This window comes from Peromyscus californicus, unplaced genomic scaffold (genome assembly GCF_007827085.1).
Source record: "Peromyscus californicus insignis strain IS unplaced genomic scaffold, ASM782708v3 Scaffold_3__1_contigs__length_106647218, whole genome shotgun sequence".
Taxonomy (NCBI): Eukaryota; Metazoa; Chordata; class Mammalia; order Rodentia; family Cricetidae; genus Peromyscus; species Peromyscus californicus.
Window position 1 is genome coordinate 93,046,303 of NW_026294551.1, and position 26,765 is coordinate 93,073,067.

At 44.5% G+C, this 26,765-nt stretch overlaps 1 protein-coding gene across 1 annotated transcript in view; it reads left to right on the top strand.

Moving 5' to 3' along the window:
* The window catches only part of Lcp2 (lymphocyte cytosolic protein 2), a 43,673-nt gene extending 17,877 nt beyond the window's left edge, over positions 1–25,796 (top strand). Inside the window, exons 4-21 of the mRNA XM_052759020.1 lie at positions 3,649–3,714; positions 4,150–4,181; positions 5,197–5,234; positions 6,338–6,539; positions 8,607–8,704; positions 10,197–10,263; positions 10,360–10,443; positions 13,308–13,333; positions 13,452–13,471; positions 13,576–13,692; positions 15,038–15,068; positions 15,505–15,517; positions 16,197–16,326; positions 18,335–18,384; positions 20,150–20,244; positions 20,956–21,033; positions 22,590–22,745; positions 25,093–25,796. Coding sequence (XP_052614980.1) covers positions 3,649–3,714; positions 4,150–4,181; positions 5,197–5,234; positions 6,338–6,539; positions 8,607–8,704; positions 10,197–10,263; positions 10,360–10,443; positions 13,308–13,333; positions 13,452–13,471; positions 13,576–13,692; positions 15,038–15,068; positions 15,505–15,517; positions 16,197–16,326; positions 18,335–18,384; positions 20,150–20,244; positions 20,956–21,033; positions 22,590–22,745; positions 25,093–25,215 — 1,426 coding nt within the window. The 3' untranslated portion in view covers positions 25,216–25,796. The remainder of the gene's footprint in view (positions 1–3,648; positions 3,715–4,149; positions 4,182–5,196; positions 5,235–6,337; positions 6,540–8,606; positions 8,705–10,196; positions 10,264–10,359; positions 10,444–13,307; positions 13,334–13,451; positions 13,472–13,575; positions 13,693–15,037; positions 15,069–15,504; positions 15,518–16,196; positions 16,327–18,334; positions 18,385–20,149; positions 20,245–20,955; positions 21,034–22,589; positions 22,746–25,092) is intronic.
* The last annotated feature ends 969 nt before the right edge of the window (positions 25,797–26,765 follow it).

Consider the following 26,765-nt stretch of genomic DNA (forward strand, 5'->3'; position numbering starts at 1 on the left):
ATTGTGATTTGGGGCCTCAGCTGGCTACCCAGTGAACCCCAGGGGTCTGCCTGTCTTTGCCTCCCCAGTGTTGGGATCACAAATGCACAGTACCGTCCCTAGCTTTGATGTGGGTGGTGGGGATCAATTGAACTTATACCTCAGGTCCCCACACTTTGTGGCAAACACTGACTGAACCATCTCCCCAGCCCCCTTGTCTGCTTCTCTCCACAACCCATCAAGTTCAAGAGCAGAGTTACTTTTGGTATTGAGTGCCCAGCGGAGTTGCTGGCCCTTAGAAGGCCCTTAATGCGTGTTCTTAAATAAGCAGGTGACAGGAGAGGAGTGACTGCTGTAGCTGTCAGCACCTACCCTGGCAGGACGCAGGACACACTCTACTCTGACCATCCTGTAAGAGACCTTCATCATGCCTGCTATCTGTTTTAAACAACCACTGCCTGGTCGCATGTGACAATAGTCATGTCACAAACATCCTGATGCTGTGCTTAGAAAGAATTAGGAAGTGCTTCCCACCCCACCCCGGCATTTTAAAGCACCTCTCCCTCTAGAACAGTGGTTCTCATCTTCCTAATGCTTTGACCCTTTAATATAGTTCCTTGTGTTGTGGTGACCCCAACCATAAAATTATTTTTGTTGCTACTGCATAACTGCAATGTTGCTGCTGTTAAGAATTGTAATGTAAATGTCTGATATGCAGGATATCTCTGATATGCCACCCCCGTGAAAAGATCATTTGACCTCCCGAAGGGGTCATGACCTACAGGTTGAGAACCTCTGGTGATTGAAGTCTAAAGTTCCAACAATGACATTATTATGGAGGACTTATCATTGCCTTATTTGTCTGTACTCCTGAGTTTCTAGGCTCCTCAAATTTATCTGCCCTGTCACTTGGATGAGATAGGAGGGTACTGAAAGCCCCTGGGAGTGAAGAAGGAGAAAAATGTTAGGGTTGTTAAGGACTGTCTTTGCTAATCTAACAAGTTTGTACTAGACCAACCTGTCCCCATGAGCTGCCAATCAGCAAAAGAGACACAGATTGAACATCACTTTCACAGCTAGGAAGAGGCTCAGGAGTGCCCAGGAAGAAGACAGCACAGGGAGACTTGCACAAGGTTGTGGGACTCTGAAGGGGTGCTGAGTTGGAAACTAGAGAGGGTGACTTTGTTGTGCTGTTGTGTGTGTTGTGGAGACAGGTGGCCCTCATCATTAATCTACAATATCCCTTCTTTTGTCTGAACCTCCGCCACCTCCTGCAAAATATGATTGGGATGATCTCTGAAGTTCCTTCAGTCACATAATCTCCAAAGAGCACCGAGTCTGCTTGCCAGGGAGGGCCCTGCTGGAATCTGCAGTGTGGAGTCTTGTGTTTGGGGGTTTTGAGGATTGCTTGGGCCTGCTTGAGATACAGCCCTGGGAGCCAAGACTTTCCCCGTGCTGGGTTTCAGGGACTTGCTGGTTCTGTATGGATGTACCTGAGCATACGGTATAGTCAGTTATTTTGACCAGAATTTGGCCTCAGGGGTTGGATGATTCAAGAGTCTCTCCCTCTGCAAGCTGTACCTTTATTGGGGATGCTTTTCTAAGTTTCTATAAAAATCCATGTGACAGGGCTGGAGAGATGGCTCAGTGGTTAAGAACACTGGCTGCTCTTCCAGAGGTTCCAAGTTCAGTTCCCAGCAACCACATGGTGGCTCACAACCATCTGTAGTGGGATCTGATGCCCTCTTCTGGCATAAAGTTGTACATGCAGATAGAGCACTCATATGCATCAAATAAATAAATAAATCTTTACAAAGAAAAAAAAAAAGAAAAATCCATGTGGGAGATTTAGTTGTTCATCACTGTGACAGAAAACCCGAGTAAGACAACTGAAAGGAAGGTTTGTTTTGGCTCATAGTTTTAGAGGTTTAGAGCATGCTTTTTGGCTCTATGGCTTCTGGGCCTGCTGGTGAGGCAGAGAGTCAGCATGGAAGGGTGTGGAAGAGCAGAGCCATCCATTCACTTCATGGTAGCCAGAATGCAGAAAGAGTCAGGAGAAAACACTAGGTCTAAGATGCTCTTCGGGTACCAGCCTCTAGAAACCAGCATCTTCCAACCCTGCAGGCCTCACTTCTGTAGTTCCACTTCCTACCAACAGTCTACTCAAAATCCAAATACATAAATGTGTCCGTGCCTGCGCAGCTCGAGACACAAACCACGACAGCCCCCAGTGTCCTGAAAAGTCCCCTTATCCTTCAGGGACCTCCATTCAGGTGAAATCCATCTTTGACTTCACTGGAGAAAAGAAATTCAGGATGAGCCAGTGTGAAGCAGAGCAGAGTTAAAAAATGAAAAGAATGTTTGACATAGATTTAAACACAGGGGTTCCTAGAAGGAGACACCCCCAGAGGGAGAAGAAGCTACACAGAGGAGGTGGGCATGGGCTTCTTCAAGGACAGCAGCCTCAAGTGTCTTAGCAGTCCCCATATAGTCCACTTGGTTTCATACAAGTTACAGCAGAGAGCAGATACCACTCTCTTTTGATAAGGGAGATTATAGGTTGGCTCCATGGGATTAGAATATTATAAAAATAAACTATGAGCCACAAGATTGTGCAAAGGGGTGAAGACATGTCCTTCACTGCCAGTGGAGTCTAGTAAGATTCCTAGAAAACTATAGGTTTTTAGCTGGGATAGGAGAAAGGTCATGTACACATAGGTCTTAAGCATGATTTGTTGCTATTTTATATTCTTATTAAAATATCGCTATATAAAATGCACAGCTTTTGCCGTAAATGTTGTTAACTGTGCTGGAGTTCTTGACTTTAAGGTGGAGAGAGTCTCTGAGTAGATAGATCCTGGGTGAGGGGCTCCTCTCCTATGTCTCCATCATTTACCCATTTTTCTGTCCTGCCTCAAATGAGTCAAACTGCCACTTAAGTCAGAGCACTCCTGGTCGGATCATCTCTGGAAACATGTTCACAGACACACTGGGAAGTGTGATGTTCTAATCTCTTAGGTGTCTCTCAATCCAATCAAACTGCTAAGGAAGATGGGTTATCCCATACCATATCACATAAGCAAGATCGACCATCATGCTATGTCACTAAGCAGATGCAAAGAGGAACAATTCAGGGAGATGACAGGATGAGTGACAGCCCACTGGAGGTTGTGATAAGAAATACACATGGGTCTCTGGGTCTAGCGTGTGGTTCGATCACACGCGTGAGCAATATCAACCAAGGCTCAAGGGACCACAGTGTACGAATGACAGATCAGTAAGTGATACAGCTCCAGGGTGCAGACCCTAGGGCCCCAGACCTTCAGAGCAGGGAGGAGGCAGGTGTAAACTGACCGGTTTTTAAGGAGAGCTCAGAGCCAGATTTTGAAGACTCAGTAGATGTAGGTCCGCTAGTGATGGAAAGCTTCATGGGAGCAGAAGAAGTGGTTGGTACTGGGTCAGGTCCTGGGGAAAGAGGGGACAAGGTCTAGCCAGGTGGGAGCAAGAAACGGAGCTGAAGGTGTGAGGCTGGCTTGGGAAAAGGATGGACACAAAAAGATTGGCCAAGTTTAGCCTACTGCTTGGAGGTCATGTGGGTCAGAGAGCAGCGGGGAGGTGGAGGCTAGCAGGGGACTGTTTTGTCTCTTCATGTGTGTCTTTCTCTTGCAGGCTTCTCAGTAAATTAAGTCAAGATATCAACAAGAATGAAGAGAGAAGAAGCATTTTTACACGCAAGTGAGTAGGCAGCTTCAGCCTAGCCACCACTACAACGGAACTCAAGAATTAAAATCCCAAGATGTGCCTTTAAAAGAATCTGTAGCATGGGTTTTGCCCCTACTGCTTCACCTGTGGTGGTCCCCTCTGTCCCAGGGGTCATGAAGAGAGTGTCTAAGAAGGGAAGGGAGTTCCCTGTCCCCGATGAACATTTTGCCCCTGGGTCCAGGACATCAGGGGAACATTCCCTAGATTGTTAAAGAGTCACAGGCTGTGACACCAGTGTGGCTTTAGTGGACTCCAAAAACTGAGGGACAGCTCAACTCTGGTTGCCAAGCGATGAGGGGACAAGTCTTGGGCAGGGAGATAAAATCCCCATTGGTGCAGAGGGCTGGACTGAGGAAAGGAGATGCCATTAGGTGGACAGGCCATTGATGCTGTTGTTTGCCTTTGCAGAACCCAGGTTCAGCGATTTCCGGAGGAGACAGGTAAAGGTACCGGGGCTGAGAGGCAGCTGCGTTAGGAGGTGAACCGTGCTTCAGTTCTGGCCTCCTTGAGTACCTTTCATGGGACTCGACTCATTAACTGACTAGCCAGGTCTTCATCATAAAAGAGTTTGGGTTCCCACTGAGAGGAGGAAGGATGCCAGTCTAGAGGTACTCTGCAGAACTCTACTTGCTCTGTGGGAGAGCCTAGACTCAGCTCTGAGCACCTCATTTCTGAGTCTTTCAAGCAGTTTTCCATTGTTCAATTGCACAAAACATCTTGAGTTGGGTTCCTGGACCCTACCCAGTCCTGTTGACTAAGAAACCCCATGAATAAGGTCCTAGGTCTTACTCTATGAAAGCAACCCTGGGTAACTTTATATAATACATACAAGAAAGATTAGATACCACTGCTGCTCTCTGGTATAATGAACTCTTCAGATAGAAACGATATGGCCAATAGTAAGTTGCTCTCTTAGTATGTTTTCTGTTGCCATAATACTGCTCCTAAAGCTGGTTACTTTATGAAGGAAAGAGATTTATTAATTTCAGAGTTCTAGAGGTCCAAGAGCATGGTGCTGCCTACAGATCAACTTCTGGCTAAATTCACCTTCATTACAAATAGAATAGCATCATGTGGGGAAACATGCGACTAGTAAGAGGCATGTGTAGAAGCGACATACCGGGAGTGTATTTGTAACAAGTAATCTAGTCTCCAGGCCCAGATGACTCCTGTGACACCTATTCCAGTCTGGAGAGACCCAAGTCAGTCTCTGGAGAAAGACATTGATCCATTCATGAGGTCCCTTTGACCTAATTATCTCTTAAGGATCCCACGGCTTCTCAAAACCATTACATCACGATTTAACATGAGTTCTGGTAGGGTAAACTGTACTCAATATAACAGTTGCTGGCCCTGAAGCATGTAGAGGGAAGGAAAAAGGCCTGTGATGGACACTGGGAGGGAGATCTGCTCTGACTCTGTTGGGTGCTGATGGTGGTGTTATCTCTTTCACAGAAAGCCATGAAGAAGACAATGGTGGCTGGTCATCCTTTGTGAGTATGGTTTGGGGCAAATCACCTTTATAGTGATGGCCAGAGTGGCTTTACACTGATCGTCATAATGCTGACAAAGGAGCAAGCTCCCTCCACCAACAAGGCATTGAAACATCCCATTTCAGGGCCCAGAAAGGGCCCGGCAGTAAATATTTCCAGCTTTGGAAGCCCAGAGGTTTCTCCTCTACTCCCCAGCTCTGCTCCTGTGGAATAGAAGCCGCCACAGGCAGTGAGCAAATGAGTGAGCTCAGTTGTGACAGGAGAGCTTCCTGGAAGAATATGGAGGTGGGGCTGTAACTTGCTGGCCACACCATCGCTCACTCTGACCAAGCCTCATAGCAATCCCACCCTCTCTTCTATCTTTCCTAGAAATCTATGCTACTCTAACTTTTCTTCTCGTGGACTTAAGTCACCATTGGGGACACAGAGGGAAGAGTTCCAGAATGAAGTGTTAGGGTCCCATTGACAACACCTTTCAGAGTCTGATGGATTGTGCACCCCCTCACCTCAAACTACACATTGTCACCATGCACGAAGCCGGGTGGGGGCTAAGAACTCTGTGACAGAAAAGAAAGCAAGGAAGCCTGCTGGAGGGTGTGCCTGTGCAAATGCCTTTGCTGGGGAGAGGCAGATCTTTGGGCCAGGCTGCCCAGCCGGTGTCTAAGCGGTCTTTCTGGTCTCTTTAGGTCTTTAAAAAACATTCATGGAGGGAGTGTCCCTTGTCTTATTGGGATTCGAGTAACTGAAAGCATTTCATTTGAAAGAAAATGGGTTTTGGTAAAGTATTTTTTTATGGAAAAACAAAGGAATGTAACAAATTTATTTTGTACAAAAGAAACAAGAGAATAGGTTCCCTCAGATGAGTCTGTGCTTCAGCACAGCAGCTGGATCCCTGCCGAGGTTTGTCTTAAGCCATCCTGTGCTCAGCTGGAGGTTAGTCTTCAATCCTGTCCCAAGGCCACTATACTTTATAGTTTGCTTCTGTGATAGATCTGCCCGGAGGATGCTGGGATCCTAGGCAGAGATCTCACAGAATCCACACTGTAAAAACGTCACCCTGTGACATCTGTACAAACTGTGCTGTTCCTCCCCTGTGTTCACAGGAAGAAGATGACTATGAAAGTCCCAATGACGATGATCCGGAAGGGGAGGACGATGGTGACTACGAGTCCCCCAATGAGGAAGAAGAGGTGTTGGTGAATGATGTTGATGACTATGAGCCTCCACCCTCCAATGACGAGGAGGCTCTGCAGAACTCCATCCTGCCCGCCAAGCCTTTCCCCAACACCAACTCCATGTACATCGGTAAGAGCCTCTTTGCAGCCTGCTGGCCCTGGCAGCCCTGGGACAAGCTGCCCATTGAGCTGCTCTGGGTGCTGATTTTGGCTCAGCTTCTGAAAAACTGGGTGGCTTGAGACCAAAGAATCTACCCTTCTAGCCATTTCCTCAGGCTAATGACAGAAGAGAGGACAAAGGCTTGCCAGAAAGAGGGCAGCTGTGTGGCACTGCCATTTGCAGACTGTCACAATAAATGTGAAGGTATTCAGAGGGGTTGGTCCTGCCTTTACAATGAGACCGTTTTGGGGATGTTCCTCATCTGCCTGTTTCTCTCTACCCATATATCCTTCCTCGTTCACTCGTTCATTATTTCACGAAGTCACAAATGTTACTCATCTCCTCTTGTGAGCCAGACAGCATGTGCTGGAAGCTACCAGGAAGGGAGATGCACATTTGTCTTGTGGGAATTACTTTCTAATAGAGGAGGGGACAAAAAATGAACAAAGGCACACTTGGCTTCCTCTGCAGTCAGGCAGTGATGTGTCTAACCCTGGGGGCTGTGTTGTAGTCTGCTTCAGACTCCACTCTATCACCTCACTTCGTGTATTGAAGGAGAGAACACTAAAGCCAACAGGCAGGGAGCTTTAACCATCATTAGAGCTGTTTCAGACTTGGGAGAGTGGGGCAGAAAAGGGAAACCAGGTTGGTGAGTGTTTCTCGGTATCTGTCACAAAGACAGAGTGATCAAGACAGACCTCATCCTCCAGCACTCTTAGTCTAGTGGGTGAGGCCACACCAAACAATTGCATGTGTTATTTCATTAGCCACCATGATAAATGGGTTTGCTCCCTCGGGATGTGACATTTGAGTGACAGTCTTCGTCTGATATTAAATAGACTATTGAGAAAGAGTTAGAGTTGGTTAAATGAGGCTGAGTAGGGTAAGGGAGGGACATTTGAAGCAGTTGAAATGGCCATGCAAAGGCCCTGAGGTCCCAGGGAATATGACATATCGGAGGAGCTAAAAGGTGGCCCGTGATGTGGAGAAGACCAGGCTTGCCCTCGCTCTGAGCCCATGCCTTCCAGAAGGAAAATGACATTCCTCCTAGGGCTAACACAAGAGTGGATCAGGAGAGCACTCAGGATTTTTTTCAACCCCAAGTACCAGACTCCCTCCACACTCCTCCTAAAACTAACATAGTCAGTTAGGGTTTCGGCAGGTGTGATAAAGTGAAAAGCACAAGATGCCGGGAGGCCCTTGGCCACTTGCTGCTCATGCCTCACAGTTCTGCTCTGGCCTCTCCCAGCCAAAGGGGTAAGAACCCCAAACTCATCAAGCTGCTCTTGAGCAGTTCTGTGGCAGTTCGAGTAATGTGAGCGTCTCAGGTGAGACCATGTGCTATTTAACTTGGCAACAGAGTTGGGGGCCAGCTCCTCCCTTTAAGGGAGGAGACAGGAAAAGGAGGAAGTAGGAGGGTGAGTCCAGAACATTTGTAAAGGGAAGGAAGCTACAGAACAAGGGGGCCGTGAGGGGTAGCAGCTAATGTAACACTGATAAGCAAGTTCATGTGCAGTGTGAGCATATGCATGCAGGCATGCACACATGTGTCTGTGCATGCATAAATGTCAGCATACACACGTGTTTCTAGGTGCACATGTGTGCACATGCCTGTGAACATACACGCATTATGTGCATATATATGCATGCAGGCTCATGTGTCCATGCATGTATACATTTGTACACCCACACATGTAGAATTGTATCTGAAAACACTCACTGGGGTAATTCTGTAGAGGATTCCTTTTGGTTGGCAGTGTCTCAGATATCACCTGTTTGAAGAGTCAAACCAATTGAGCAGGAAGTGGAGCAGACAGGGATCAAGGACTTCCCGCCTCCTGTAGGACCCAGGCCGGGTCTGACTGTAGCTGGGACTCATGCTGGTGCTGGTGGAGGTCTGGGGGCCCAGGGTCAGGTGTTCTTGGCACCTCAAACTGCATGGGTCGGCATAGCATGTTCCAAGAGAACCCTGCACTTAGACAACACTCTCTTTCAAGTTTTCATTTCTTCTCTCACTTGAATATTGTGTTTCCACAGACCGGCCTCCCACCAGCAAGGTCTCCCAGCAGCCTCCGGTGCCCCCGCAGAGACCAATGGCCGCCCTCCCTCCCTTGCCGACAGGCCGGAATCACTCAGTAAGCCTTCTTTCTCCCTTTCTTTCAGGCCACTTTGTATCCGCAGCAATTGTTTCATTAGCAGACAGAAAAGGAACTAGACATCTTTACCTGATTCTAAGTTTGTAAGAAACGGTTACGCCAGGGAAAAGGCAAACCCGCACGCTCCACTCAGCGGTCCGATTTTGTGGTGATACATAAGCAGTTTCTATTTATGTCATAATGTTTATTGGCATTTTTTGGTACCATAAACAATATGAACTGTGTGTTTAATGAGGGACTCGCCTTCCAATATTCATCTATTTAACTGGGGGAGAACTGAGTCTGGTTCGGCATCTCGTGCTGTTGCCTAGGTTCCCAATCTAGTCCTCCCTCCTGCACGCAGTATTGCGCCACCTGCTGGCCAGATCCCGAAACTTCAGGGATGGCCGCCGCCTTCAGGCAACAAAATTTCCAATGCAGTGAAGCGGGAGAGAAACAGTGGTAGCAACCCCCCATTTCCTCTCCTTTCAGCATTCAGTCCAGCTCCTATGGAGCTCACACAAAGCTAAAGGAGTCAGTATCTGGCGATGTGCTCTTTCCCCAAGTGGCCAGGGCACGTTAACAACTGTGTCAAGTGTCCAAGTGTCAGGACCAGAAGGGAAGATTCAGATGAGAGGAGGGCCCTGGCAAATATGGAGTCCTCACTGTAGTGAGGACCTCCTTCTCATAGACGGCCCCCTCCTGCTGGCATAGCACTTTTGCAAAGGGGCTTCATGGAGCCCCATGTGTCTACACAGGCATTTTGTTTTTGAAGTCTGGAGAATTTCACCTCCACCACTGGGAGGCAGAATTTGCCCATCACGTTAACAGATATTGATTGGGCGGCTACTACACAGCAGTGTTCTCTGTGCCAGGGGAAGAGTATGAGCAGCCCAGAATGCCCCGACGTTCATGAAGTTTTGATGATAAACAAGTAAATAGATGTAGAAATGGTTTGCATATGTAGTTAGGAAGGCAGAAAACCAGGTAACGTGACCATGGGTACCAAACTGACAGAAAGCGGAGAGAACATCCCACTCAGAGGAAACACAGCCACAGAGATGTTCAAGAGTGTGTATGGGCTCTGGATTTTGTGAGAGCTGTAAGGAGGCCCTTATGTAGGGATCCTGTGAGCATCAGAGAAGAGCATACAAATTCCCTGGAAAGGCGGGCAGGAGCATCTCATGAGGGACTTCACATGGGGCTTGGGTTTCATTGCTGATGTGCCTAGAGCCCCTGGAGGCCTTGGCAGGAGTTTCTGCATGCTCCTTTGCTGTGCAGAAAGCCCTTTGCATGAGAGCGTGAGGAAGCTCAGAGAGGAGGTGACCTCGGCAGCTCAGCTGACGGGGGATGGCAAGCTGCCGGTGACACCTGAAGATGGAGAAAGGGGAGCAGGTCCAGATAGACTTGGGGAGACAATGCCACCAAGTCTTGCTGAAGTATGTGGAAAAGCTTCCAAACATTTGTTTGTTTGTTTTTAAATTTCACGCAGCCACTGTCTCCACCCCAACCCACCCATGAAGAACCCAGCAGAAATCGAAACCACAAACCAGCAAAGTGTAAGCATAGGGTTGCCTTCGGCCCACCAGCCCACCTACCCCATCCCCAGCCGGTAGCTTTCTTCTTTTAACTGACCTCAGCCTTTTCCACTCCAGTGCCTCCTCCATCAATAGACAGAAGCACAAAACCTCCCCTCGACCGCTCATTGGCGCCTCTTGACCGAGAGCCCTTCACACTAGGTTGGTATTACTCATATTTTATGCATGATAATAATGGCTACTTTTATAGCGAGCTAAGTGCACTTTTTTTATACACACCATATCACTTTACTACTGTGCTGTTGTGAGAAGCATCCTCATTTTACAGAGAAAGAAACTGAGGCACAAAGCAGTAACCTCCCAACATCACTCAGCTCCCACATGATGACGACAGAGACCTAAACCCAGGTCAGCTGACCTAAGATCCCCTGGTCTTAGTCCCTGGGCTGGGCCTGCTCCACCACGACTATGAGCTGCGTGTACTTTGGCCAAGACACAGAAGGAAGCATCCTGGTACCCAGGGAGGAAATGGGCTGAGAGGCAGAGCTCTGGGAGAGCGGGTATCAGCTGTTTGGGCTGCTGCTTCTCAGCTGCTGACCCAGAGGGTGTTTTTTGCTTAGGGCACAGTCTCACAGTAAGGAGGATGTTCTCTTAGGAGAAAGTGTTTTCTAAAATTCTAAGTACCGTCTGATGTCAAAATTGCCCTTTGCCATGGATGTGTGCAGTTGATGAAACACTATGAACTTTTCTCATAATTATAATTCCAGATACCTTGATTCTAGCTACCCTTACACAGTTGTTTTTTAATTCAACTCTGAAATTTAGCTACCATATTGAACATCTAGTATGGGTCAAGCACTTTATATCCTTAGGTCAAGCCAATGAAGAGGGGTTGTTTCATCCCCACCTCTTAGATGAGGAAACAAGTTCAAAGAGTTTGAATGATGTGCTCAATTTGCATAGACGGGTTAAGATTTTCAAACCATGTCTTTCGGACTTTGAAGTGGGTGCTTTTTTGCATCCTAGCACATGACACTGAGGATCTGGGCTTTGAACCTGCTAAAGACTGGGTGGATCTTGGCAGGAAAAATCTAAACTGAGTAGAAATAGAATCCAGGTCTCAGCTCCATCCTTTCTCTTCCCCAGAGGGACTCTGAACAAAGCCTTGGCCTTTTCTTGACCACAGTGTTCTCCTCGGTTGGCCAAACGACTTTGAGATCTTGGATCGGAAGCTTCAGCTTGCGGTTATTTCCCTGATGCACATGTTAGCTCTGCTGAGTCATGAGACTGTCATGAGCTGTGCTATCCAATGAGTTAAGAGTTCATTGTAGAGAACTGTACACATTATATAAAAAGGAGCCAGGCGGTGGTGGTACATGCCTTTAATCCCAGCACTCAGGAGGCAGAGCCAGGTGGATCTCTGTGAATTCAAGGCCAGCCTGGTCTGCAGAGCGAGTTCCAGGACAGCCAGGGCTGTTCCAAAGAGAAACCCTGTCTCAGAAAACAACAACAACAAAGTAGATAGACTTGACCTGAACTCTAAGCCTTCTCGCTACCACAAGCGAGGGCATCAGGAAATTGGAATACTTCACATTCATCTTCAGACACACAAATTACTCCTTTAAGTACTTTTCTACTTTTGCAGACATTTTAGAAATAGCATTTTCTGATGATACAGGTTTAACTTTGGAATTGCATCCTTGTCCAGATGTTTCAGAGGAACTCACTTCTGCTAATGCTTAGACTCTGACCATAAAACTAACATGACCAGAGTATATGCATATTAAAAGATTGCTATTTGGTTTGTTTGTTTGTTTCTTATGACTCAAATACTTTCTGAACAAGGAAAACCTACTCTGACCAAAGAAAGTTAATTTACTTTTGGGGTTCCCCTTTAAAGAAGGTATTCAATCTCAAACTCTAAATATTTCCTAAACTTCTTGTGTGCCATGAGAATGCTCTCCCCTTGGCCAGTGAGTTATTCAAAGTAGACAATTTTCTTAGACCTTCCTGGATCCACCATGAACTCAGACCTTATGTGATGCTGTGAATATGTGATTCCAAGTGGACAGCATCAGCATGCACCTTAGGGTGCTAAGTATGGGAGGGTGGGAAGAGAGAGGAGCTAGCCAGCATTTGTCAGCACCCACCTATCCTGTCCCTGACCCTCACAGAAAACCTACACTGACTTCACAGCCATGGAAACTGAGATCCAACATACTCAGGTACTATCAGGCCTGCTTCTAGATCTGTTAGAACCTCATTAATAATGTTTTTATCACATAGAAAATCAAAAGATCCACCTAACTCACAGGGTCTCAGATACAATAACCTAAGTTGTTTTGAATAACTTGGCATTAAAGAGCCCTCGGGTATAAATACTTGGCCTCAATGCCATCTATTCTCAAAGAAATCAAACAAGTGAGCAAACAAAAATCACTGTCACTGCTACCACCACCACTACCATGACCATCCCCACCATGACCACCACCACCATGACCACCACCATGACCACCACCACCATGACCACCACCACCACCATCATCACCATGACCATCACCACAATGGCCATCATCATCACTATTCATTGGTTTCTGGTACACCAGGACAATCTCTTAAAGTCCTTGTTCCCAAGTTAATTTTTTCAGAAACCAAATAGAGTTCTTTACATAATATCAAGTGTTTGGAGGAAAATTACTCCTTCATGACACACAGGTTTACTTCAAAAATCAAAATAGGCTAGACAACAGATGCTTAAGCAATGAAAGAAAAGTAAAATCCCAAGAAGACATCAATCCATTTGATGCTCAGTTATACTCAGTCACAGGATGAAAAGAAGCACAGGCCCCCACATCCCGTTAGCATGTACACAGCTGTGTGACTTGGACAAGCCAGGCAGTATTTTTAAGCCAAGAAGATCAGGTGCTCTGCAAAAGATCCTTCAAGATCTGAAGTCCCAGCTTGAAGTCAGTCTTCCCCAGAGACCCAGACATAGTGTTCATCAGAATCTGTTCTCAACCTCACACTTGTCCCCAATTGAATGTTCTACTCTCTCTCGTTTCCAGGAAAAAAACCAACATTTTCTGACAAGGTAAGCTGTTTTTCTTGTTCGCTTGTGGTTTTAGTTTTCATTTTGATTTTTTTTTTGGTCTTGTCCTTATTCTCTGGAAAGTTCTGGACCCTCACATGTCTTCTCTAATGTCTTACAGCCCTCAGCCCCCGTGGGAAGGTAAGCCTCTATTGTACTGTGTCAAGCCCCAGAGTTTCCCTGCAGCTCTCTGCCCAGTTAAAGTGGTTTCTTACAAATACATCCTTTCTCTGTACACTCAGCAGGACTCTCGGGGAGCATTTACCCAAGATACAAAAGCCTCCTTTACCACCAGCCATGGACAGACACGAAAGGAATGAAAGGAGTGGACCCTTGACAGCCAAGAAGCCACCGGTTCCAAAGTAATTGTCCTGTTCCGCTTGCAGAGGGCCTTTGAACTCCCAGTACTGGGAGGGCGAGGACACCTTTCCTTGCTGCTTAGATGAAAAGTACAGAGGTCTGTGAAGAGAATGGAATCGAGTTGAGGAGCGAGTAGAAGTACTTAGTGGGGAGTACAGGGTGGCTGCTGTGGGAGCCCTTGTCTGAAACAGGTCTCGTTTTTGTTGGGTTTTCTCTACCTTTGTCAGACTGAAGCCTGAACAGCACGGATGCTGTATTTGTCGCTTTTTGTCATGAGGGAGCAGAGAGGAAGGACTGGGTGGGGGTTTCTAGGCCAGCATTAGTCTCTTTCTTACTGCTCAACCACTTTCCCAACCACAGGAGACTGAGCTTGGCTCTAGCAGCTTTACCTCTGCTCTAATAAAATCATGTATGGTCTACTTACCAAATGACACAAGTGTACCCGGGTTTGTTGTGGGCCAGCCAGGCTACTTGGGGAGGGCACAGTGAGGTTCATTATCTCATCTGTCTATCAAGATTCATAGCCACCGCCCTGGCTTGACTGTTGTGTGGATTTAGTCAGGACTAGGGCTAGGGTGTGCCAGGAAAATCCTCTGTCGTTGACTTCCATAACATTTTAATGCATTATTTAACAAAACCAAAATACAGGAAAAACAATCATAATTGCTAAAATATCAAAACTTTCAACCAAACGGGAAGAACTGAAGGATGATAGGAGAAACATCTGGCATTAGCTATTCAACAAATTGTTCTTCTCTTTCCTAACTTCTTTCCCTCTCTCCCAGGAAGTGCAGATGCCTCTGCAGCCCTTAGATAGGTATTGTCAAAGCTCTTGGACTGGCTTGTTCTTCTGTGCCAATGGCCTATTGTGAAAAGCCCAGAACAGGGACCTTTGCCAACTGTTTTCTTATTACTTGAAGGGCAGACCCTGTGGTGTCTGCTTTAAAACCTCAGCAAAGAAGAATATTACTGAAAATGTTTTTATTTGCTTGGAAAAACATCTACTCAGTGAAATTTAATAGCTACTAAAAGCTGACTAAACGTATATATATATATATATATATATATATATATATATATATATATATGTATAATTATGTAATTATTTGCTACAGTAGCTCTGAAGAACAAAGGTTTGCCGAGCTCAGCTTACAATGATAACAGAGCATCCTGTGGCCAAATTTCCCTTCTCTCCTTCTCCCCGGCATTTCTGCTGGCATTTGCAACTTCCCCTTGGGCCACGGTTCAGTGGGTTTTATTTCTCCTTGTGCAATTTACTGAAATTATCTTCTGGGGCTGGCTCTTCGAAACTCCTGATGCTCACTGCCGTGCTCTAATTCATTTCAGGCATGGACGGGGACCAGACAGAAGAGAGACTGTAAGTGTGAAATGTCATTTAATAAATGCTTCGCACAGAGGCTGCCAGTGTAGGGTCTGGGGAGGAGGGACTCCATCTGCCCTGCCCTCCTCTGAAGTCAGGTACTGAGAGCAAGACCTCCAAAGAGTCTGCTAAATACCAGTGTCTGCAGCTTTGCTGAGTTCCTCAGGCCGAATGGCCTTGCTCCCGTCCCTCTGAGAGGTCCTGGGCGGCTGGCTTCTTGGCAGTCTCATTCCCAAGGGTAATAGCAAGGAGACTGAGGGTCAGGAATGGAGGAAGGGGTCAGGAAGATGCTGCAGAGTCTAAGTCTCACACAAAAGTTTCCAACCTGCCTCTTCTCCTTTGAAAACCTCCACAGCTCACAAAAGAGAGGGTTAGTGTTGATGGATGCTACTTTGATGATAAGTTAATATCTCTTACTATTTTTCCCTTACAGGATGAAGATGATGGTATGTCTAGAGATCTTTTTTACAATCTATTATCATTTCTTAAAACTTCTATTCTCTCATTTTTTTTTCTGATCAGCCATTTAAATAGAATTATTGAGTATGGAACCCTACATGTCAAATTAACATCAACAGACATATATCAATTGCTACACCTCATGGCTGTAGTAAAATGGAATAACTTGGTTGGTTTACCAAGGGAAACTTAGGTTCATGTGTTCAGAATACCCAACTGTGCAGAAAATTGCATATATGTCTTAGTAGAAAAGTTTTTAATATTTATACTCTCTTCATACACGCGTACAGAACCAGTAACTGTGGATAAACAAAAATAGCATATGGTTTTGGCTTGCAAATGACAAAATAAAAATTGTAAATCATCTCTGAAATTCACAAGTTTCCCATTAACAATTTTCTGCCAAGTAAGTAGTTCAAAAGTCAAATGAAAAATCTACTATAGAGAACAACAACAATTTTAAGTGCATTCCAAGGTGGTGAATTATCTAGAAAAAAAATGAGGTAGGTTATCTTCCTACCATTGGCTAATTACATCTGAACTTTTGGATTTTTGTCTCTCTGTATCACCTGGTTTTGGCTTTGGGTTTGGGTTAAGCTGGGGAGGTACTCTGAATGTCCCCAGATTTGAATTCTGACTATTCATTTTTCTCTTCTTCCCCCACAGTGCATCAAAGACCTTTGCCCCAGCCATCACTACCTTCTATGAGCTCCAACACATTCCCTTCAAGATCTGCCAAGCCCAGCTCCAAGCCCACATTCCCATTGTCTCACATGCCGGGAGCCTTCTCAGAAAGGTTGGTGGCTGAGTCACTCAGTTCTAACTAAGCATAATGTCTGGGGCTTGTGTTCTAGCTTCATGTCTGTCGCTTTGACAAATTCTCTGACAAAAAGCAACATAGCAGAGAAAGGGTTTGTTTTCTTTTACAACCTAAGGTTCTAGTCCAACACTGCAGAAAAGCTGAGGCAGGAACTCAAGTAGCTAGTCACATCATATCCACAGGCCAGAGCACAGAGAGATGAATGTACCCATGCTATCTGCCTGCTAACTTTTTCCCTGGCTGGCTTTCTTCATTCATATACAGTCCAGGTCCTCGCCCATGAAATAGTGTACTTCCGGTGGACTGGATCCTCCTACCCCAAGTAACCATCAAGACAATTCCCCACAGATCCACCCACAGGCCAATGTGATCTAGATAATTCCTCAGTTGAAACTGTCTTCCCAGGAGATCTTAGGCTGGGTCACATTTAACAGTTACAACTAACCAGTTCAGCTTAGCATTGTGGTAAATGCCGGGTAGCTTGAGCAAGAAAGAAACGAGCCATTGGGCAGAACTGTCTTTCCTCGCAAGGGAAATGAGTTTGGTGGACAACCTGAAAGCCCAGTTGTTCTCGGAGTTTCTGAGCTTGAGGGGAGTGGAGGCTGACTTGTCTCAAGATTGTCCCGAGGTATGGACATGTTGACAGAAAACGGTGGGTGTTTTCACTTGCTAATTTCAAACAAACAAACATCATTAAGAAACACAGTTAACTGGAGTTCTTGAGTCTCTCTTTCATCTTGGATGGCAAAACAGAGAATGTGCCTTGCACATGACAGGGGCTAAGCACCCATGCTTGGGAGCTGTCCTCAAAAGGATTGTTTTCTCTAAAACTAGAATTTCTCAGGCATAATAAGACCATGCAGAAACAGAGGCATGGCCAGGAGAACCAAGCAAGACCTAGATCATCCCTGCCCAGGCAAGCCAATGGATTGCCTCAAGCTGCTCCCCAGGGCCTCTGGCCTGCTGGTCCACCAACCCTTTAGTATTCAAAAGAAGCCCAACTTCTCACCCTACATACTGTGGAAAATGGAACCACCAGCACAACCCATCCACCTCTGCCAACTCTCTGGGGAAATTCTTAAGCCTTCCCTTTGCCCCGAGGTCTTCACGCCTTCTTTCTGTTCATTCCTCCTGCCGGCTTTCTCTACTGCTATGTCCAATTGGGCACATTATCTCACATATGGCTCTAACCACATCTTTTGTTCTTGAAAACTGCCAAGAAGATTGGGTGTGCAGAGCAGACATTTACTATGTGGGCTAATGGCTGGTGTTAGTGCATCGTAGCATAGAAGGAACAGATAGCCGGGCGGTGGTGGCGCACGCCTTTAAGCCCAGCACTCGGGAGGCAGAGCCAGGCGGATCTCTGTGAGTTCGAGGCCAGCCTGGGCTACCAAGTGAGTTCCAGGAAAAGGTGCAAAGCTACACAGAGAAACCCTGTCTCGAAAAACAAAAACACACACACACACACACACACACAAAAAAAAAAAAAAAAAAAAAAAAGAAGGAACAGATAGCATTCCAGGGCCTCCACAGATTTTCTTTCCCATCCCAGCCTTGCAAATGTATCTCAGATGCCGCAGCACCCAGCACTTTTTCCCCCTCTCCCCACCCTCTCCCTGCAGACCAGTATCTCCTGGCGTTTTACTGTTCGCATGCACACTGATTAGTGTGTCTTCCTTCTTAGCCATTCTGTAGACTCAAAGACCTCAAACCACAGCCCCATTTTAAAAGTGACTTTTAAATTTAGTTTATGAGCTTTTTTTTTATTGTTTGTCTTGGCTTGTGAAACTTGTTAGACTTTGTCCATCTTGAGACACCAGTAAAGTACATCACATAAGTTCCCCCTTCCATCTTCCATGATGCCAGGGAGGTGTGGTGGGCAGCAAGAACAAAGCAAGAAGCATCTACAGTCTTCAGCCCAGCTCCCCAGTCAGGTCCCATCATGCCAACCAGCTTAAAGCTTGTTCCTTTTCTGTTTCCATAGTAACATTGGCTTCCAGCAGAGTGCCTCCCTGCCTCCATACTTCTCTCAAGGTTTGTACATGTTTACGATCTCTGCCTACCAACATGTCCATATGGTTACAGCATAATGTGTCTCAAAGCCTTTAGGCGAAGGCTTTTCCCTAAAAGAATATGACTTCTTCACTTAACAATTTAATGTCTGCAAGGTACCAAGGGCTGTTGGAATGAGACACTACATAAAATCACACACACACACACACACACACACACACACACACACACACACACACACTCGCCACCAGCAGGCAAGCCTTAATCCCTCATCTTCCCACCCAGTGCTATGTCCCTGATGGTTTGATAAAGAGTTCAGAGCAGTGCTTCGCTTCCTTGTCTCAGCAATGAATCTGCCCTCAGGTTGTGAATTGGGAAGCATATTCAAAATATAGATTACAAGAACCCAGCCCCAGAGATTCTGAATCAAACCAGATATGGTGGCTCAAACTTGTAATTTCCACCATGGGAGGTGGATTAAGAGTCTAAGACTAAATAAATAAATAAAGTGTAAGATCATCTTAAGCTAAAGAGCAAGTTTGCAGCCAACCTGGGCTACATGAGCTCATGCCTCAGAAAAACAACCAAAGTTTCTGATTCAGTGGGAGAGTCCAGAGGCTTTCCTTTTCCAATGATTCTGCCACTGAGTGTCTGCTGTAAGTGTTCTCAATGTTCGGTGTATGTACAGACGCCTGGGAATCATGTTCAAGTGGATCTAATTCAGGAGGGCTGGGTGTCACCCGAGACTTTGCATTTCTAGCAAGTTCCCACTGGACATTGAGGCTATTGGTCTAGTTCTAGCAAAGGTCTGTGAGACAGGACTGCACTGGGTTGATTTTTAAAGCAAGTGAGCAATTGATGGCACCCTCTAGTCTAACAGTTCTCCATCTTGGGGGACTGCAAAATCAAAACAAACTGAAAAACCACAGCCAACAGTGGCTCTAAAACAACACTCTTCTCCAGGCCTTCCCTCTTGCTCTGTGAAGACACCGAGGGCAGAATATCTCCTCACTGCTGCCATGTGTGCGCACACATTGTTGGTCCACGTGTGCTGTGATGGCAGGCATCTATGAATGGTCTGCTTTTTGCATGTTCTTATTGAGGCCCATAGTCAAACAATGTGGCTGTTTTTATAGATGAGCCCAGACTATGTTGTATGCATGTTTAGGGGTTTACTGAAATGTCGGGGTCTTTTCTCAAAGTTCCACTCCATGGTATGGAACACAGCCAAAGAGCCCTCGTGGTTTGAAAGAGGAAGAAATGATTTGTCCAACCTCATTTTCTTTCTTAAAAAATTAATTTATTTATATATTTTACATCTTGGCTGCAGTTTCCCCTCCCTCCTCTCCTCCCAGCCCCTCCCCCACCCCGTCCCTTTGTTCCCGCCCCCTCCCCCCCAATCCATTCCTCCTCTACTTCTGTTTAGGAAAGGACAGGTCTCCAATGGATATCAACAAAACACAGCATATCAAGTTGCAGTAAGACTAAGCATCTCCCCATGTATTAAGGCTAGAAGACCTACTATGAGGAATAGAGTCCCAAAAACCAGTAAAAGACTCAGAGACAGCCCCTGCTCCTGCTGTTAGGAGTCCCACAAGAGGGCCAACCTACACAACTGTAACATATGCAGAGGGCCTAGGTCAGCCCATGCAGGCTCCCTACAGCCTCATATCCTTGAAAAGATGAATGCCCCTATTGCCATGGGAACATCTGTGATGGATGCGCTATGAGATGAGAAAACAATGACCTACAGTAAATTAATTTTCAAAATATTTTGCTTTGAAAGGTCCCAGCAACAGACCACCTCTCAGAAATGAAGGTAGAAACTTACCCTTGCCAGTTCCAAACAGGCCACAGCCTCCATCTCCTGGGGATGAAGAGGTAATACAGCTGTTTCTAATTTCTTGTCTTTCTCCCTAGCCAAGGGACCGTATTCTCCCATAGCAACGGGGCCATAAGAAATGCTCATCAGCTCCTCTGCTGTATTTGTGTCTTCTGTTAGTTTTGTTTATTGCCATTTAATTAAGAGCACAGCTGTGTGGCTCAGTGGTCAAACCTTTGCCTAGCATTGGGTGAAGCCCTTCCCTAGACTAACAGTACCACACACAATAAACCAAAAACTGAGGGGAAGATGTAGATGAAAACTAATGTTTTCTTTAGTGTTCTTTCACAGTCTTCCAGGGGCATTGGAAATGAGAAAAATAATCCCATTTTTTTCATCTATTTCCCGGTTTATAGCCTTGAACAAGCAAGTCTCCTAGCTGCTCCATTAAAACAAATTTTTCATTAAGTATGTTACTACTATATAATAAGCAGAAGTTCGTCTATCTCTGTCTTTCCAGATGAAAGTTGCCATTATATAAGGGAGGCTCCTTCCTTTTGCAGTCAGTGAAATGATAAGGAAGCAGTTTGCACAAAATGCCTTCCATGTAGCCCCAGCTAAGTGATTCAAGTCAAGAAAACAAATGTTTCAAAGCCCAGAGAACTGAGGTGGTGATTTATGGGAAATATTAGGGTTTTTTCCTTTTCATTTCTTGTCACTTTGCTTATGTAACTACAGAACTTACAGTGCTTTTTAAAATTTCTTTGCAGACTTCACTAGATGAAGAGTGGTACGCCTCATATATTACCCGACCGGAGGCAGAAGCTGCTCTTAGGAAGATAAACCAGGTATCGCTCTCCAGTTTATTTTATGCAGTTCTAAATGTTAGAGGAGGAAGGGAAAGGGTACAGATATGCACTGGGACTCAAGTGTGAGCTAGCTGCTGTTCCTGCTGCTAGGTGCTGTTCCTTTAAGAGCCATTAGTACTACCATCCTACCCACTAGCATCCATGGACTGTTTCCTCCAAGCCATCACTATACGTCAGTTGGCAAATATTAGACAGTTTCATTAATGAATGTGTCTCTTTTTGGTCAAAGGAATCATGCAGCATTTCAGACATCTTACTAGTTCATCTTCTTCTTAACACTCCGTTACCATTCAAGTTCACGGGAAAGACCCATGTTGAAGGCATATCTTCAAAGTCTTCTAGAAATTTCTAGAAGTGTTAATGCTAAAGTCTTAACCCAGGCCCAGTACTGACCCTTAGCCCTGAGTCCCTCGATCAGAGATGGGAGAACAACCCTTCATCTTTCACACTGTAAAGGCTACAGCAACCATTTTCAGTCTCAGCAGCAGATTTGGACATCTGGGGGTTTTGTTTGTTTTTTTTTTAAATCTGGGTTTGTGAGTTTTGGGGAGATTGTTGTAATAAGTGGGAGTGCAGGGTGGGCTGAAGGAATCTTCAGACTCCCCAGGTGACTCTGAATTCAAGCCAAGTCTGTGGCTCACTGGTCCAGAGAGGTTTCTTTACCAGATATGTTCTGACTGGGTCAATTAAGTACGAATAAAAGGAACAAAGGAACATCGTTATTGCATATTGATGGCTATTTAAAACCCGTTCTAATTAAGTACATGGAGGAGAGAGTGATTTACATTAGTTTTGCTAATTAGCTCTATTTTAATATTAGATCTTTGTCATGTTTTATTACATTGCAATAATTCTTGCATGAAAATTTAAAGTACAGAACAAATCACATTTTATAAAGTATTGGGGAAAAGGGTGACAAGAATACAGGAAGTCCACATTCTCTTTTGTTCAGGTGAGAGATGGGTTAAAACTAAATACAACAAATGTGTAGGGTAAAAGAGGGTGCATTTCACAGGCAAAAAGTGTATTCTGAGTAAAGATATACAAAGGAAAGTTTAGACAATTAACAGACGTGAGCAGGTAAAGTAAGTGAGCTACCTTATGTCTTATGGCTCTTTACTCACCTACTGATTGTTTTTATTACTGAAAAAAATGTATACTAAGGAGTTTCAAAAGCAGGTGGTAGTGGCACATGCCTTTAATTCTAGCACTCGGGAGTCAGAGGCAGGTAGATCTCTGTGAGTTCAAGGCCAGCCAGGGCTACACAGAGAAACACTGTCTCCACAAACAAAAACAAAAACAAACAACAACAATAAAAAAGCTCCAAATATGTTAACTTGGAAGACTTCAGATGCAATCTCAGTTGTCTTTCTTAATAATCAAAAGATCCAGGGTACCTGGGGTCCCCAGCTGTGGAGAGAACTCAATGTGAATTGACAAGTGACAGCTTTGTAGGTCCCTAGAGGCTTGTCTCTTACAAGCAACAAGGACTGACTTTCACTGCTCCCATTAACAACAAGCACCTATTCTTCTAGGACGGCACTTTCCTGGTTAGAGATAGTTCTAAGAAAACAGTAAACAATCCGTATGTCCTCATGGTGTTGTACAAAGACAAAGTTTACAACATTCAGATCCGTTACCAGGAGGAAAGTCAAGTATACTTGTTGGGGACTGGACTTCGAGGAAAAGAGGTAAGGACTTCATGCTTCACTCTTTCCCCCAATTTTATACTGTATAGCAACCATGCAGTTAAATCACATGCTATATAACAACTATGCAGTTAAATCGCATGCTGTCTAGCAACCATGCAGTTAAAACACATGGTGTATAGCAACAATGTAGTTAAATTGCATGCTGTATAGCCATCATGCAGTTAAATCACATGGTGTATAGCAATGATGCAGTTAAAATGCATGCTGTATAGCAATGATGCAGTTAAACTGCATGCTGTATAGCAATGATACAGTTAAAACACATGCTGTATAGCAATGATGCAGTTAAACTGCATGCTGTATAGCAATGATGCAGTTAAACTGCATGCTGTATAGCAATGATGCAGTTAAAACACATGCTGTATAGCAATGATGCTGTTCAATCACATGCAGTATAACAACAATACTGTTAAACAATGTTAGTGAAGCTCTCCACTTACTGAAGGAAAGAAGACAAACACTCTGAGTTATTTACTCCACTAGAGGGGTCTTCTTGTATTTTCATTCTAAATAATCCAATATCATAGACATAACCCACTTGTGGTGCTTGGGACTGAACCTGGGGCCTTGTACACATCAGTCAGGTGCTAACACAGAGCTCTGTTTCTGGTCCTGAAGTGTAACTTTTAAAATAAAAAAATAAATAAATTAAAAAAATACATTTAGAAAGTGTCAAAGGCAGTATCTATTTTGATTTCTTTTGACATAATTTCAAGATAAGATTATGGTTTGCCTATAAAACTTTATTTAAAATACTATCAGAGGGGCTGGGGAGATGGCTTAAAAATTGAGTACTTGCTACTTTTGCAGAGGACTGGGGTTCTTGCTACTTTTGCAGAAGACTGGGATCCACATTGGTTGGCTCACAACCTCCTGTAACTCCAGTTCCAGGGACTCTGATGCCCTCTTCTGGCCTCCATGGGCACCTGCATGCACATGGTACACATACAGACAAGCAGGCACACATATACACATCAATAAAAAATAAAAAATTTAATTTGAAATCCCATATAAGAAAGCAGAGAAACCTAGAATTATTGCTACAGTGATTATTGAGATGCTTGGGGCATTTATTGCTAACTGAGACATTTGGCTCTGTGAAGATGGCCATATTACCAAAGAAATTTTCCTGTTTGGACAAGTCAACTCTTTGGTGTGAAAACAACCATTAGGCTACTTTTGCATACACAAAGAAAACCAGCTGAATGAAACATTAACAGAATGAGAACAATTCACTAATAATTTTAATACAAATACTTTAAATCAATGACAATGCTGAGTATAAAGAACATGATTTTGCTCAAATATTTAGGCCACCTGTTCCCTGTCGACAAAGCTGTATAGTCTCTCCAAAGGCAGAATATCACCTCCCAAGATTTCTCTTGGTCTGACATGAAAACACGTATTTCCTTGGAGGGAGGTATCTGGACAGTTTGTCTCGGAACAACTACACAATCCAGTTTAGGTAGAATTTAACTTCTGGTCACATCTAGAGGGGTGAGTGGGACCGACTGTACTGAGTGCTCTAGGTTATAGATGCAAAGATTTGGCTACTGAGCCCTCACATTGTGAGTGTGGAGGTGAGAGGGAAGGAATGGTAAATGCTAAAGCTTCACTTCCAGAAATGACCCCCATCTGACCTCCTGGTTCCTTAGACCTCCTAAGAGTTTGGATTGTAGAGATGTGGGGATATAGAAACCCAAGCATAAATGAAAACCAGAGACCAATACCAAGCAATGGGTGAGCCACTCCAGAGGCTAAAGAAAAAAAAAAACTTGTATTTTTGTGTGCACCATGGCACATGTGTGGAGATCAGAGGACAACTCGTAGGCATTAAGTTCTCTCCTCCCTCCATGTGGTTCCTGGGGATTGACTGCAGGTCATCAGGCCTCTAACCATTGAGTCATCTTGCTGGCCCAACCTAACATTGGTATCTCTTACTTAAAATTTGTTGACTGAAGCCGGGCGGTGGTGGCGCATGCTTTTAATCCCAGCACTCGGGAGGCAGAGGCAGGTGGATCTCTGTGAGTTCGAGGCCAGCCTGGTCTCCAAAGCGAGTACCAGGAAAGGTGCAAAGATACACAGAGAAACCCTGTCTTGAAAAAACAAAAAAATAAAAAATAAAAAATAAAAAAAAAATAAAAAAAATTTGTTGACTGAAAAAAAAAATTTGTTGACTATGAGAAAATCTCTAAAGTACTTGACAAATTTTATTTTTCCCACAATTTTCCAAAACTGATTCGAACTGAAAAAAAAAAACCACACAATTATGAAATGTGCACTGTCCATTCCAATGTTAACTCATCTTCCTATTTGACTTTTCCAGGACTTTCTGTCTGTATCAGATATTATTGACTACTTCAGGAAAATGCCACTGTTGCTCATTGATGGGAAAAACCGAGGCTCCAGATACCAGTGCACGCTGACATACGCTGCGGGGTGTCCATAGCAAGTTAGCCAAGCAAGTCGGTCTCCTGACTCTTGTCAATGCAGGAAGATCAAGTGGCCTTAGGAAGTGGATGAACACTTAGGACTAAAGCAAACCCTCAATGCGGGCACAGAGTTTTGCCCTTTCCTTTAAAAAGTGTTTGAAGATTGCTGAATATCCCATAATTTATTTATTTTCTTTGATGTCTGTAAAGTACAGAAGTAATCATGCCCATATATGAAGTCTAAGAGTGCAATGTAGTACTTCATCTCAAGACATGAGATTTTGAACAATCTGTTTCAAAATACAGTACTTTACATACTACAGAAATAATGTGGGGCAAGTTTAAGAAGTACTAAACTGATTGTTTTTGATCTCATATGTTTTATAATGAAACTTTGTCAGTCCAAGGCAACCTGTTTGTTTTTTACACCACTTAAAACAATTAAAATTAACTTTCTGAGCAGCAATAACTTAAGAGGCTCCAGAAACATAACCCCATTCTCTTATTTGGTTTTGCAGGGAGTATTTTCATGTATTTTTTATTTGAGATAAATGCATGTTGGGATAACTTTCTGGGATTAAAGTTATCTTTTGCTTTACTCTTTCAGATCCCTAAAACAACTTCATTATTTAGTCCATGCTGTTATATTTTGGTTTTAAAGTAAATGTAAGCTATAAATTCTGTAAGAAAATGGTTTCAGATTCAGTGATGCAGCTTTGCTGCCAAATACGCTGGGTGTTGCTTCTCTACCACAGTCTCCCGTATCTACATCCACAGTGTACCCCTCCACTCCCATCTTGAAAAGCATTCTCTAGTGTTGAAGATCTCCTGGGACAATGGAGCAATGCTTTGTATATACACACACACACACACACACACACACACACACACACACTTCTAGCCCACCTCCCTACTAGAAAAAACTTGTATTAGCTGACTTTCACTTAGGAAGTTTGACTTCTGCTCAGTATGGTCACTTGTTCCTGTTCCTTTGGGCCTGTGATGGTTCATACAGGATACTGAAATGGTGGCTGGGAAGCAAAAGCAAACGAAGATTCGGTAATCTCCTTGAAGGGCATGCACCTACTGACCTAACTCCATCCCACTGGGCTCTCCCTCCTAAGGTCCCACCACTGCTGACTGTTGCCCTGGCTCTGGACCAAGCCTCTAACACTGGGGCCTTTGGAGAAAACCCATCCAAACCTCAGCTCTGCTTTTCTGTCATCAACACAAGTGTGCTGTGAAACTCCTGTCTCTTCCTTCTCAGACTGACTTATAAATCATTCACAGCACCTCAACTCTCTCTCAGTTTATAAATCACACTTAATGAAGCATACAGTTGGGTTTCTGACTTATGTTGCTTTACCATTTTCTACTATATGGCATGGGAGTGATGCTTGTTAAGTACAAACTGTATACCAATGTGAATTTTGCTTTTCCTGGGCTAGCAACAGGTGGTATGAAAGTCTTGGTCAGCCATGTGACCACCAGGGTACCAACTAGTACTTTACAGTGTTATATGTTGCAAGTGTTTTGGGTTTTTTTTTCCTTTTTTGGGGGGGGGGTA